This window comes from Neomonachus schauinslandi, chromosome 11 (genome assembly GCF_002201575.2).
Source record: "Neomonachus schauinslandi chromosome 11, ASM220157v2, whole genome shotgun sequence".
Taxonomy (NCBI): domain Eukaryota; kingdom Metazoa; phylum Chordata; class Mammalia; order Carnivora; family Phocidae; genus Neomonachus; species Neomonachus schauinslandi.
Window position 1 is genome coordinate 8,473,632 of NC_058413.1, and position 15,328 is coordinate 8,488,959.

Sequence of the window (15,328 nt, forward strand, 5' to 3'; positions counted from 1 at the left end):
AGGAGCTTAACCCACTGAGCCACCCAGCACGCACTCCCTGCCCCCCAGTAAGCTCTACACCCAATGTGGGCTTGAACTCACAACCCCAAGATCAAGAGTCATATATTCTAAGGACTGAGCCAGACAGGCACCCTGAATAAATAAATCTTTAATATTGTTTCAGATATTTAGCATTTCTAATGCTCTTCCTTCCGGAAGGTCTGAGTTTCTATCTGGTATCAATTCCCTTTAATCTTTAGAACTTCCTTTAGTGTTTCGTATAGTGCAGATCTTCTAGTGACAAATTCTTAATTTTCTTTCATCTAATAATGTCTTTATTTTGCCTTCATTCTTGCAGGGTATTTTTGTCCAACAAAGAAATCTGGGTCAATGACTTTTTTCCCCGTTTGGCACTTTATAAGATTAAGTTATTTCACTGTCTTCTGGCATTGTGGTTTCCAGTAAGAAGCTAGCTCTAATTATAATGGTCATTCCCTTTTATGTGTCATGGTTCTCTAGCTACTTTTCATATTTTCTCCTTATCTTTGGCTTCAGTAATTTAACTATAATACTGTGTAGGAAAGGGTTAACTCAATAGGCCTTAAATGCTCAAACCCTGCACAGGCCAAAAAAAGGTCTGTCTTTAGGACTGGACCTTGGCTGGCTCCTGGGAGATGAACTCTGAGCCCCTGAAATATTCTGGCTGAGAAGTGTTTTTGCATGCCTGAGGACTTGAGCCATGCTGCACCAATGTGATCAGGTAACCTTGCCCTAACAATATGGTTTATGACAAACATCTGTTTTTGCTCTGGGGGGTCTGAGTAGCCAAGATCAGTCATGTGGGCACTGCATGGCGTTCTGGACACCAAACACTGAGTGAGCTTTCCTTGTTGGCAACACTGCACATGCTGTCACATCACTGATGGGAAAATTAAGGGCATCCTTGTGTGACTCCACTGGACACCCGGAAGGTTGGACCTGGTTTCTCCTGGACTTTATCCCATGTGCCTTTCCCCTTTGCCAATTCTAATGTGTCCTTTTGTTGCAATAAATTGGTAACTCTAACAGTTTCTGAATCCTGAGTCCTTCTGTCTTGGGGACCCCTGACACATGTACCAAGGTATGTTTTTTCTTTGTCCTTATCCTAATAGGTGTCACTAAGCTTCTTTAGTCAGCAAATGTATTTTGCTGAGAAATTTTACTATTTTATCTTCAAATATATTCTTCTGCCTCTCATTTTCCTCTCCTTCTGAAACTTCCAATTACATGACTTAGATCTTATAATAATGTCCCAAAGGTCCCTGAGGTTCAGAGGTTCAGTAATATATTTTTCTTTCTGTTCTTCAGGATGGATAATTTTCTGTTCATCTATCAACAAGTTCAGTGACTCTTCCCTTTGTGATCTCCATTTTGCTATTAAGTCCACTTGGTGAATTTTAATTTCAGCTGCTGTACTTTACATTTCTAGAATTTCCACTTGGCTCTTTTTTGTTGCTGTTTCTCAATTGAGATTTCCTTTCTTTTCATTCAATTCAAGTGTATTTTCCTTTATTTCATTATAATAGCTACCTTAAAACCTGTTTCCCAATTCTAACAAATGAAGTTGTTTCTGTTGGTTGTCTTTTTTCTTCAGTTTGGGTCATATCTTCCTGGTTTTTAAAATGTGCGGTTTTGCATTGTATCTTGGACACCGTGAATATTATGTTGTACATAATGGACTCTGGACTCTGTTATATTCCTCTGGAGAGTGCTAATAAATATTTGTTTCAGTATGCAGTTAAATTTGGCTGGATCCAAACTGTGAACTCTTGTCTCTTGGGCAACATCTCAGTTCACTTCTTTTCTCTTTAGCTGAGCTGCTTGTAGTCTTCCATGCATGTGTGTAGTTCAAGGATTAAACAGAGGTGTATATAGAGAGTACGTACACAGAATTTTAAGTTCTCACTCTCTGGATTTCTCCTTTCCAGGACTCCTCCAACCCTTTCCAGTGGTTGAATCAGCTGTGGCTGACCCAAATTCTGTCCTCTTACAAGTTTTCTATGAAAGTTTTAGCCAACCTGCCAAGTGCCAACTCAGCCTGTCATCTGGCTAAAAGCAGTTAAAATGGAAAACACATTCCATGCTGTCTCTTCTAAAAGTGTCAGCTCCTTTTCAGAATCTGTCTAATTGTTCATTTTCCAGTATCTTCAGTTCTTTTTTTTCTTCCAATTTTGTCCAGAATATATAGTTATATGCAAGAAAGGTCAGTTCCAGCAAAGCTTACTTGACCATACTGCAAGAAAAACCATTGTGATGTTATTTTTTTAAATTTACTTCAGCTTCACTGTGTGTGGATATATAGATTATCAAAAAAAAATTTTTTTTTAAGTTTTATTTATTTAGGAATAATCTCTACACCCAACATGGGCCTCAAACTCATGACCCCAAGATCAAAAGTCACATGCTCTTCTGACTAAGCCAGCCAGGCACCCCAGTATAGGTTCACTTTTCTTTTTTAAAAAAAGAGAGGGGGCGCCTGGGTGGCTCAGTCGTTAAGCATCTGCCTTCGGCCCAGTCATGATCCCAGGGCCCCAGGATCGAGCCCCGCATCGGGCTCCCTGCTCAGCGGAGAGCCTGCTTCTCCCTCTCCCTCTGCCTGCTGCTTCCCTGCTGTGCTCTCTCTCTGTCAAATAAATAAATAAAATCTTTAAAAAAAAAATAAAAAGAGAGAAAGCATGCATGCATGAGTGGGGGAAGGGGCAGAGATTGAGGAAGAGAGAGATCTTAAGCAGATTCCATGCTCACCGTGGAGCCAGACGTGGGGTTGAATATCATGACCCTGAAATCGTGACCTGAACTGAAACCAAGAGTCAGACGCTCAAGCAACTGACTGAGCCATCCAGATGCCCCTAGATTCACTTTTAATAATTATTCTGAATAATTTCTTTTTTAACTTATGTTTTCCTACTGTAATCATTTATCACATAACAAAAACTCTGCTGGGGTGGTTCAATAATACAATTTTTATTAATAAATTATGAACATCTGGGGGCACCTGGCTGGCTCAGTCAGTACAGTGTATAACTCTTGATCCTGGAGTTGTAAGTTTGAGCCCCCACATTGGGTGAAGAGATTACTTAAAAAAAAAATTGTGAACATTTTCACATAATAGCAGGAACTCCAACTTTGACAGCAAATTTACAATAACTAGAAAAATAATGCACATTCTTAGAAGTTAAATTGATAAGCAGTGGCACTCTGACCCTAGAGAAATATTTGTATATGTGTAAAACCAGACAAGTACAAAGATGTTAACTTCAGCACCGTCTGTAAGCGTAAAAAATGGAAAATAATCCACATCCTAATCAAAAGGAAAGTAACATAGATAAAATGGATTACTGTATGTAAAGCTGTTAAAATGAATAAATTATTCACTTCATTCAAATTTTATATATTTCAATATGGAAAGAGTTAAAAAAAAAAAAAACCCTAATGTCGAATGAAACAAGTTGCATAACAAAGATGGTAATATTAATAAAGGTCTGAAAACACAAAACAATACTACATACACATACATTTAAAACAAGCTGGAAGGATTTATCAGGTCCGTGATTGTGGTTACCTCTGGGGAAGGGAAGAAGGGAGTAAGTGGGTCAGGTGGTAATCAAAGGGTTCTTTAGTTTGGAAGCAAATATGACCATTAATGTTAATTCACAGAAGTTAATTCTACATAAAGAAATACGAGTGTATATCTTTTTGTACTTTTCTGTATTTTTCCATTTCTTAAAAAAAAACAACCTATAACAGCTCCAATGGCTGCATAATATTCGATTGCACAGATAGGTAATAAGACATGGAGATACCTGCCAATATTTTAGACAGCACTACAAAAAACATCTTTGTAGGGGCACCTGAGTGGCTCAGTTGGTTAAGCATCTGACTCTTGATTTTGGCTCAGGTTGTGATCTCAGGGTCATGAGATCGAGCCCCGAACCTGGCTCCATGCTGGGTGTGGAGTCTGCTTAAGATTCTCTCTCTCCCTCTCCCTTTGTTAGAGCTCTCTCTCTAAATAAAATCTTAAAAAAACAAAACAAAAAATCCCCCAAACCTCCCAAAAAACAAAAAAAACCCACATCTTTGTAGTTGTTTTTGCACGTAATTTTTTTCCTTAGAATAAATTCCTAGAAACAAAACTGCTAGATTAATTCTAGGACTCTGTTACATACTGCCAAAATGCCTTCCAGAAAAGTTGTAAAAACTTACATCTACCTATCACCAAAATATATACCTGCCTATTTCCTTGCATTCTTGCCAATCTGGATACTAAAATCCAAAAACCTGTCTTCACCCAATTAGGTATATGAGCAGGATCTAAATTTTCCCCAAACAATTAGTTATACCATAGATCATACCATAATTATTGAACTATAATAGCATCATAAAGGAAATGAAACTTATGTTTCATTACAAACTTGTATAAAATATACCATAAGACAGCAAAAGAAAAAATACCATTAATATTTTTCATTGTTTCTTTTGCCTATTTTCCCCAACAATTTTAGGCAGAACCTAATTACAGAACTGGTTTTACGTCAAAGGGAAGACTATTCAGATGTACTACTTAGAACTAGAGACTGATGTATTTTGCTGAAGTAGTTGTATTTTAAAATATTTATTCATAAAGTAAGACAATTTAAAAAGGTTTTCTATTTTGAAGGCTGCAAAGGAAGACCTTTTAGCTTCTTGGTTTCATTATACCGGTCTTTAATTAGCATCTAACAATGTCTACTAATGATAGAATTTGGCCAGTGACAAATATCCTAAATTTCCATAGCCCATTTCACCTTTCACAACAGATTAAATAACTCAGTTAAGAATTACTAATAATTAGTATTTACACAGTACTTTGTTTACTATAACACTATAAAGCAGGACAAAATAATTATTACCATATTAACAGAGGAAGATGCCAAACTAGTTAGGTGAGTTATCTGAGGTCACACTGAAGCAGGAATTTGCCAAAATTAGACACTGAAGTCCTTGTAGCCTAATTCCCATATGCCTTATCATTCAAAAGAACAACCTCTAAGAATTATGACAACAACTCATAAAGAAACCTAGAATATACCAGAGTCGGAGAATCTTATTAAAATGATACTGAAGATCATCTCCTTCAACATCCTCACTTTACAGATAAGGAAACTGAGGCCTCAAAAGGTGATATAACTTAATTGTTCAAAGCTTTCTAGATGCTGTAAAGCAACAATGAAAATTCAGCACTCCTCAATCCAAGCTCAGCAATCTTCAATTACTAGAGTATAACAGCTATCCTTAACTGCCACTTCAAATTTTTTAGTATATAAAGTATATAAACATTATAAAATGTTTTCACTGATACTGAACAATTCATTCACTTAACAATGAACAAATAATTATCCAGTACCTACTACATGCCAGGTCCTGTACTTTGTGCTAAATGAGTATTTATTATATGCTAAGCACTGCATTATCTGCATGTCCACATTTGATCCCCATAATATTATTACAAGGTAAGCACAACTATCTCTATTTTAAAGATTAAAATTTAGAAAGACTAAGTAATCTGCCTGTGGTCTTCAGGAAGGAAATAAAAAGTAAAGGGTGCCCTTCTGCCGCAGCTGAAGAGCTGCAGCCACAGCTCTGCAAACCCCATGGTCATGGACCTCAACAAGGACCACAAGGTGACCAAGAACGTGAACAAGCCAAGGAACTTCTGCCGGCATGAGCATCTAACCAAGCACATCACATCAGTGTAGGACAAGATCCGAGAGGTGTGCGGTTTCACTCCTTTTGAGAGGCACCCCAGCAGGAGGAGCTGAGCAGGGTTCTGGCTGCCACCAGGATAGGAAAGTGGCTGCTAAGGGCTGGACCTCCTCCCCATTCTGTGCATAATAAAATGTTTATAGAAAAAAAAAAAAAAAAAAGGAAATGGTATAATCAATTTTATAAGTTTATCCTAACAAAAAAATCTTATTTTTATTTTAAATATTGTAACTCTGTATATGATTTCATTTGAAAAAAGGGATCTACTGTCAAAGAAGCCTGGAAAACCAGAGACCCCTACATAGCATTTAAGAGTGACCGTATAGTGAGTGCAGAACTTAGGGGTTGTGGGTCCCTTTTGGAAGCCTTTAAATGTCCTTTTCTTCTTACACCTTCCAAGATCCCAGAACAGATAGCATTTGCAGTAATTTAACTGAAGGCTGATTTCGAGAAAAGTAATCATTCAAATAAAGAGAAAACAAAGGAGGGTGCCTGGGTGGCTCAGTTGGTTAAGCGACTGCCTTCGGCTCAGGTCATGATCCTGGAGTCCCGGGATCGAGTCCCGCATCGGGCTCCCTGCTCAGCGAGGAGCCTGCTTCTCCCTCTGACCCTCCCCCTTCTCATGTACTCTCTCTCATTCTCGCTCTCTCAAATAAATAAAATCTTTAAAAAAAAAAAAGAGAAGACAAAGGGAAAAGCTTCTAGTACCACATAATAAATTTGGCCTGAAGAGTATTCAGTAAGGTCCAAAGTAGAAGAATGCATAACTTCTCTTAAGCAATACTCACAAAACAGTACTATAATACAATACTGGTTACCTACTTTCAGAGCATAAAATCTCTGTAGTATAAGATCAAATTAATTAAAAGTTTCATTTGCTGTCGTTCCCAGCAGGAATTCCTTTATCTTTGATTGCTAAATAGATTTCACAAGGCCCACAGCAAAAAACCCAAGTGCTAAGCAGTGCTACTATTATGGAGATTTAAAAGTAAGCTTTGTGAATAAATAAATGCCTAATGATATTCTTAACGCAGCAACTGCTCTAGGGCCAACCTGTAAGGGAAGCAGAACCTTGAGGAAAACAAACAAACAAACCAAAAACCTGAAGCATAAAAAATGTTTTAAGGAGAATATTCATTTTAACAAGTGGTCTACTGCTTTGGGAAATAGTTGTATAAGAAAAACAAATCAGGCAACCACAAAAAAAAATTCTACCTTTCCCCATTACGCAGTGTTGTTTTTATTCTAGCCATAATTTTGGTGATATAAAATCAGAGACTTAGAAAAATGACACTCTGATAAGTAATCAATCACAGCAGAATTAATCACATGTAGTATTTCTAATGTAAATGATTACCTGAGAAGTTTGTGAGAAGTCTTGCTAGGGCTTGCTTGTTTACCACTTCAGTCTTACTAAGGCTCGAAATAGTATCTACCCTAGGAGTTTCTTTGCTAATTGTGGGCTTCTTGGAAATCCCAAGATCAGATCCAGTATTAACTTCTGTGTGTTCTAGGACATCATACGATCTCTGAAGCCAAGAAGATTCTGGATCACATGTGAAAGTCTGCTTGAGTATTTCTTCAGGAGAAGATTCTACATTATCCAGTACAGAAGCTGACTTCTCAACCTTCCTTTCACTCAGTTCCTTAAGTGCTTTGATTGTGAGCTGTTCCTGTTCTAAGTCAAGAGATGCTGCTGGAGTACCCTGGGCAGGGAAAACATCCAGAACCGTACTTTCATTAGTTTCTTTGCTTTGTTCAGTGTGTTTGCTTTTTCTGTCTTTAATTTCAGAACCACCTGATTCATTTTCATGCAAGATTTCCACAGCAAGAGTTGTTTTAAAGTCTGCAGTCTTCTCTGATGTTGCCTGAAAGGCATTTCCTGCACCTTTATCTACAATTCCTTCCTCTCTGGTTTCTGTAAAGGCTGCTATCAGGTCCCCTGGGGAAGAATCATCTGCACCTTTAACACTTTTTTCATGTAATGACTCCAAATAGGCAGAGGTTGTCACATTTAGTGAGAATTCTGTCTCTGGAAGAACACTTGGAGACAGAGCTGAAGGAAGTTTGCGGTTCTCGGTTGCAACAGGCTTTTCAGGATCAACTTCACTCATACTACCCGACTGCTCCACCTCTTCTGACGTGCCATTCAGATCAGGTACTTGGGAACACGCTGCCTCACCAGCTAGACTCCTTTCAAGAATATCAGGCTGAACTTGCGCTGCCTCAGAGCCACTGACTGGCCCTTCAAAGTTTTCAGATGTTTTATTTTCCCTATTGCAATTGAAAATCTCTTCGATTTCTCTTTCATCTCTCTTTACAATAGCACTTGGAATGGAAACAGGTTTTTCAGCCTGAATTTTGTTACTTTCAAATGAAATACTGGTTGCAATGTCCTCTATTACTGTGTCATCAGATTCACCAGAACTATCAGCCTCTGTGGCTTCTCCTAACACAGAGCTCTGCCAATTCATTTCACCTTTCACATGGCCATCAGGTAAGACCACTTTCACATTAGCCACTCCAGAACCCAAAGAGAGACTTTTCTCAAAAGGAGATCCAGGTAACTCTGAAAGTGTGTTATCTTGTTTCTGCACATTGCCTCCCACACCTTTGATACTGATTTCCTTCGTGGAATGGAGACCGTCTGGCATAGGTTTTTCCGTGACAGCATTTTCTCGTGGGAGAGATGCCTGTGCCCAATCACCTGCTGATTTAATGATGGGAGTGCTCCCACTAATAGAACATACAGGAAATTTCTGGTGAGCGTTAGTCTTAAGATTTACAATTGGGATTTCTGAATTATATTCATTCATATCAAGTCCTGTAGTTTTTGTGATGTAGTCAGATTTACTGCTCTCTTCTTTCGCTTGGGGAACCAAATCCCAAGTCAGTATTTCATTAGTAAAGTTATGCATATCATTCACACATCTAGACACTTCTTCCAATGCCGCAGTTGTGTGCGAAAACTGTCTAGTGAGCAATGCAGAGGTTGGGTAACGCCCTGCCTCTTTACTTCTCAGTGGAAATAGTTTGTCATTAGACTCCAAAATGTCTGCAGATGATTCTCTATCAATGTGCACTGCCCACCTACCAAAATCATTTGTGCTCTCCTTACAGGCATCTTTAAATTCTTTGTCAAATGCTTCTTTGTCAATAACTACTTCAAATGGTGACTCAGGGGAATCCTTTTCAATAATACCACCTCCTGAAACTTCAGATGGGGATAAGGAATATGTACAAATGCCTTCTGCCTTAGGCTGCTGGGCGAGTGGTTTCTGGGCTGTTAGCAAAGTGAACTTGTCATCAACATCCAAGCCAGTTTCATCACCCGTACCTGGTACCTCATTTGGGTTCCTGGACTCCTGATTTTTATTTATTTGCTGTTCCATTAGACCAACTTCCTTTGAGAGAAAAGCAGGACGATCAGGGAAACTGACCGGAATGGAAGGACGGTTACACTGAACTCCTTCTGCAACAGAAACTGGGGAGTATGTTATGTCTTTACTAGTCCCTTGAAGCTTTTCCATCTTTTTCACATCTAGTAGATCCAAACAGTCTTTTCCTCCTTTGGCTAAAATAGGCTGGCTGCCTAACACTTTGCTTTTTTCTCCATGTAGTACTGTAAGGTCAGTGTTATGCATTTCAGAAGACGAAAAAAGGGAGGAAGTCATAATTTCTGAAGGTGGCTCATCAGAGCAAAGAGAGCTCAATCCCTCTATAGTCAGAATTTGAAAGAAAAAAGTTTGTTTACCAGGTACAATCACACATTAGCTAGTCAGGCCAAGCAGCATGCTTTTCATTTTGCAAGTTACATATATATATAGACACACACACACAGGATGTATATATACATACACACATGTAAATATGTAACAAAACAATGATCAACAATTAACCTATAAAACATGCATAAAAGTGCCAAGAGTGAAACAGAAAAGCTGTATCATGCTACAAATTGCAGATGACAAAAAATTTTCATGACAAATACTTTTCAGTCTACTTTTTCCATTGTAAAAGTAGAGCATAAAGAAGTATAATGAGATTGGGAAATCTGGGGAAGTTTTTTTTTCCTTTTTTTTTTCCTGGTAGAGCTATTCAATGTAATCCATACATAACTCAATATTATGAAGTACTGATATGTTCTCATCTGTAAGCTGCATAATTCAGTACACAGAGTTTCTACAAATCCACTGCTATAGTCTGACAGTTTGAGAAGGAAAAAAAAAAAGTGACCACAGTTCTTTTTGATTCTTAGGAGATACAGTGGATCCCTCCTGAGCCTAAAAATCAGACTAGAATTATTCTATTCTATCCACAGGGAAGATTGGTCTCAGGTACAGACGGCCTCATTTTAAACTAAAGAGTATGAAATGGTTGGCCTGCTCCAAAATCTCTTGCACCAACTTGCCAATTTAACCAACATTGAACTGTGCAAACTGGTAAGGTTTGTTCTGTGGTTAAGAAGAGTTAACGCCAGAAACCCTTTTAAAAGAGAAAATATCCTTCTAAAAGTAATACATTAATTAAATCTTATTAGTTATTAATACTACAACAGCCAGTGATTTATCATATTGTTTTCCAACTTTCCAATCTAGCAAGTTTTTCCAGAAGAAAAGATCAAAACAACTGTCCCAAGGTAAGTGCTGTCTCTCTTGCACATTGTTGTTATCTCTGGAGTTAGAACAAAGTAAGTCTTAAATAAATAGTTCCAAATGAGTGAATCAAAGACTGTTTGGCCAGGTGAGACCTAAGCAGGCTCAGGACAGCACTGCCTTGAGTGTGAATGAGTGTGAATTTATGAAAGAGAAAAACCTTTGGGATTACTTTTATTCAGCTTATATTCTTTTTCATGTGAGAAGCTGAATAATAGAAGCAAAATTGTGACTTTATTCAAAATCATTTCATAAGACTGAAAAGAAATAAAAACTAAATATCTTACTCCAAAAAATAAAATTTAACTATTATAAAAATGTTTCCAAATGCCAGATAAAGTTCCTCTATTCCAACACATCACTGAAATTTCATGTAATAGGATATGACCTTTAGAACAGTTTAACTGTTATCTGGGTATTGGGGGAAAAAGTTTTTGTAAATTGAGGAAAAACACAACTGTACTAGTGGGACAGAAAATACTTGAAGCAAGCTGTAATTCACATTTACTTTTTTTTTTTTTAAAGATTATATCCATTTATTTGACAGAGAGAGACACAGCGAGAGAGGGAACACAAGCAGGGGGAGTGGGAGAGGGAGAAGCAGCCTTCCCGCTGAGCAGGGAGCCCAATGAGGGGCTCGATCCCAGGACCCCGGGATCATGACCTGAGCAGAAGACAGACGCTTAACAACTGAGCCACCCAGGCGCCCCAATTCACGTTTATTTCTAATGTAGTAAAGATGGTTTGCATCTATCATTATATAGTATCGTTATTTAGTACTCAGCAAGACCAGATTAAGAGACAATATAAATGAAGCTCAGCATTATAGATTAAAAGGTTCAAAACCCTGAAATTTAAAGAACTACATTTTTAGTAGTTCATTTGTAGGCTACATTTAAATCAGAAATATTCCATGATCTGAGCTATGTTATTATTACTGAACTTATTGGTTACTGTTTCTACCATGAAACATTCAATGGATTAAATCTGGATTAAGGTAAAACCGGGAACCCCTCCCTTCAAACATGAATGGAACTCTGACATGATCAAAACTGACTCCACCTTACAGGGAATGCTTGGCTTATATATTTTATAGAGACTGAGATATCGGATAATTTAGACCAGCCATCTTATAGACAAAAGTGGACAAAATGAATTAATAATTCCACAAATAGGGCGCCTGGGTGGCTCAGTCGGTTAAGCGACTGCCTTCGGCTCAGGTCATGATCCCAGGGTCCTGGGATCGAGTCCCACATCGGGCTCCCGGCTCGGCGGGGAGCCTGCTTCTCCCTCTGACCCTCTCCTCTCTCATGCTGTTTCTCTCTCGCTCACTCTCCAATAAATAAATAAATAAAATCTTTAAAAAAAAAAAGAGAGAGACCTAAAAGTGCTCATATCTTTAAAAAAATAATAATAATTCCACAAATATTAATCGAGTGCCTATCATGTGTCAGACACTGCCTTAGAAACTAGATTAACAGTGGTGAACAAAACAAAAGATCCTTGAGTTTGTGGTGCTGTAAGAGTACCTGCACCCAGAGCAGGAGACAGACAATAAGCAAAATCAGTAAGTAAAGTGATGATGTGGTGGTGGTGGTGGGCCTGAAGAAATGAAAAAGAAGGCAACCTGGGGCACCTGGGTGGCTCAGACGGTTAAGCGTCTGCCTTCGGCTCAGGTCATGATCCCAGGGTCCTGGGATTGAGCCCTGCATTGGGCTCCCTGCTCAGCGGAGAGTCTGCTTCTCCCTCTCCCTCTGCCTACTTGTGGTCTCTATCTCTCTGTCAAATAAATAAAATCTTTAAAAAAAAAGGAAAAGAAAAAGAAAGCAACCTACCCTGAATGCTAATAGAAGAATGTGCACATTACTGGGGGAAAACGCATGGTGGAACCATTCTAACATGCTTTGTCAGGACACAACCTGGTCAGTTTTCCAAGCCTTGTTTCTCTCCTTTCTTCTTTGAACTCTTAATACTCCAAAAGTTTTAAGTTAGGTATATAATAATCCTAGGTAAAGCTAGAAGATTAGGTTAGAAATCTTATTCTCAGAATACTAGCAAGTCCTGCAATAAATAAAACTTTTAACATTCTTTAATTAAGACTCTTTAATATGATGTCACTATTATGCACACACAAATAACTTTAGTCATATTTCCTAATAATTTTGTGACAATATATGGACTGGATAGTGCTTTCTCGGGGGTTAGCCTAGGGTGCAAACAGAGCTCAATGCTGCATTAATTTCTCTGAGACTGTGAGATATAGGCACTAGCTCTCACCATTGTCAATCAAGCTTTCCCACATGTAGCAAAATAAGTTAGCATCCTCATCTGTGCTTCAACTTTAATTATCATGTTTAGAATTTCAGCAAATGAAAGGAAGTTTCTTTGGCTAGTTGAAACCCTAACAAACTTGGACAGAGCTGACTTGTACAGAGACAATGGAAAAAACTGGGCTGGAAGTAAAAAGTTTATAAAGGCATGAAAACATTAAATAGAACGAGACCAGAATCTACTAAGCCTTTTTTAGAACAGCTCCCATAAGCAAAGACTCTTCCAATTAGTGAGTATGGCACTTAATAGTCACTGGTGTTGTCCAAGTCTGTAAAACAGCAGAAATCGCCAGGGAGTTTGAAGGTTGTTAGTTTTTAAAATACCATACACTGTAAAACTGCCTGATAGAATGACTCTGAATCATCTTACATCTCAGAAAATGTCCATTCCCTTTCCCTTTTCAAAAGATCCAACCGTTCACATGCACTACAAGAGACTTTCAACATTACTCAAAACCAATGTCTGTCAAAAAATTCCTTCATTATGAATATTTTCTAGTTATTTGCTGTAATAGGATTTAATGTGCATATTCATTTTCAAGAATTCTAATTACTTAAAAATACGGTATGGCTCTATACACCTAGTAAGTTTGTTGAAAAAGGGAATTATAGGGCGCCTGGGTGGCTCAGTTGTTAAACAACTGCCTTCGGCTCAGGTCATGGTCCTAGGGCCCTGGGATCGAGTCCCACATCGGGCTCTCTGCTCCGCGGGAAGCCTGCTTCTCCCTCTCCCACCCCCCCTTGCTTGTGGTTCCCTCTCTCACTGTGTCTCTCTCTGTCAAATAAATAAAATCTTTAAAAAAAAAAAAAAAGGGAATTATATATGGTAGAGGTGAAAAATGTCATAACCCCATAATAATCATGAGAATGTTCCCAAATTTATCCAGTACTGAGCTGTTTGCTTACCCGTATCTTCCTAAGGTCTAAATACTTATAAGTCTCCACTTAAGTGTACTATCCGAAATAAGACTAGGAAATTAAGTTGGCAGTCTAAATTTCTAGACCGCTCCCAGACCAAAAATCCCTATTAAAAGATGCAAAATCATTTGATCACACTTACTAATCGTGTGGCCTTGGCAAGTTGATTAATCTCATCTAAAAAACGGTGATACTAAAGCACCTAACTTGAGAATTGCTGTGAGGATTAAATGAGTTAATAGGTGAAAAGTTCTTAGAGCACTATCTGGCACTTAGTAAATCCTCAGTAAATGTCCCCAGACACCACATTCTCAAAAAAAAAATCTCCTGACATAGAGACTCCAGATCATATGCTTTTTTGATAGGGGAGAGTATATAAATCCTCATTCAGAGTTTTAGACACTTTTCCCTCCTACCATTCTCAAATAAAAGTAATTTAAAGAGCTTTTACCTATTTCAAAAATTTGGGTGATGCAACTTCTGAATCAGTTATTACAAAACAAATGCCTATGGCATTCCAAGAATCATACTGGATTCTACGTAGGTAAAGACATTTAAGACGGTCCAACACATAAAAAAATGGAAGGCAAGGTTGAAAGAAAAAAGAACTTTTTCTGAACAAAATGTTTCATTTTACCACCACCAAGGCCAAAGTATATTTTAGTTCAATGTACAACTAGCTGAACAATATAACAACCTGGCACAAAAACAGTCTTGGATGACGTCTTTTACACTCCCCTTCAAACTTTAGAACTACTAGTACTTCATATATTATCTCTGCCTTACTGACTCAGAATTTCCTGAAATGGATGCAATCTGCATTACAAGTTTCCTAGGTAATGAACCTGGTTTGAAAACCAGAACTTTATGAATTTTAGAAAGGTAGAAAAATTGAGCTGTACTTCAGAACTCTAGTCTTGTAAAAATCCCACAGGAGATGAGCCTGACGCTTTTCACTCTCACTCTTGCCCCTGTCCTTGTCCAGAAGCACAGCCTACAGTTTAGTAGGGCATGGGTGGTCCTTTTGTGCCTGCTTCAAATACTTCTATCTACTAAGTTTAAAGTATAGTAACTCGAAATTTTGATTGGAATAAGGCAAAAGCTCCATTTGATTGGAGAATAAGGTGTGGGAATTGAGGAAGAATTTTCCCTCTTCCTTGCCTGCAGTATTTTATATCTCAGAACAAGGTGGGAAGTTAAAAATGACATGAAAAATCAACTTCCAAGTGAATACTGTGTTCACATCAAGTAAATACACTCGAATTGAAAAAAATCTCTTCATATATTGTTTACTCTATCCTTCAAAATAGTTTCTCTTTACTTTGTTTCTTGTCCCCCAAACTGCCTTTTCAAAAAAGACTTAATATTTTTATTCAGGTGTTGGTAACTTAATTACTGAAAACAATGTGATCTAGAAATAAGTAATTAATAATGAATATTATATCCTATTATCAGAGTACTTCCTAAAAAGAGTGAATAGCTTAGAATCCTGTTTTAGATACCATTTGGTTACTTTCCAACCCTCCTAAGGAAATTCATTACTTTTAATTAAAAGGATAGCTGTAACATGGAAAAACCATACACATCAGCAAAGAAATACTATGCTTATTCATACAAGGGAGGCTTGAAATATTCAGGTATAGGTTTTCCTACACTTGAATTTTC

The 15,328-nt window shown here is 37.9% G+C and overlaps 1 protein-coding gene across 2 annotated transcripts in view; it reads right to left on the minus strand.

Moving 5' to 3' along the window:
* The window catches only part of RTN3 (reticulon 3), a 62,933-nt gene that overhangs the window by 29,126 nt on the left and 18,479 nt on the right, over positions 1 to 15,328 (minus strand). The window contains exon 3 of one of the 2 annotated variants that reach the window (XM_044919616.1): positions 7,118 to 9,478. The exons of the other annotated variant lie outside the window; for it this stretch is intronic. Coding sequence (XP_044775551.1) covers positions 7,118 to 9,478 — 2,361 coding nt within the window. The remainder of the gene's footprint in view (positions 1 to 7,117; positions 9,479 to 15,328) is intronic. 2 annotated transcript variants of the gene reach the window in all.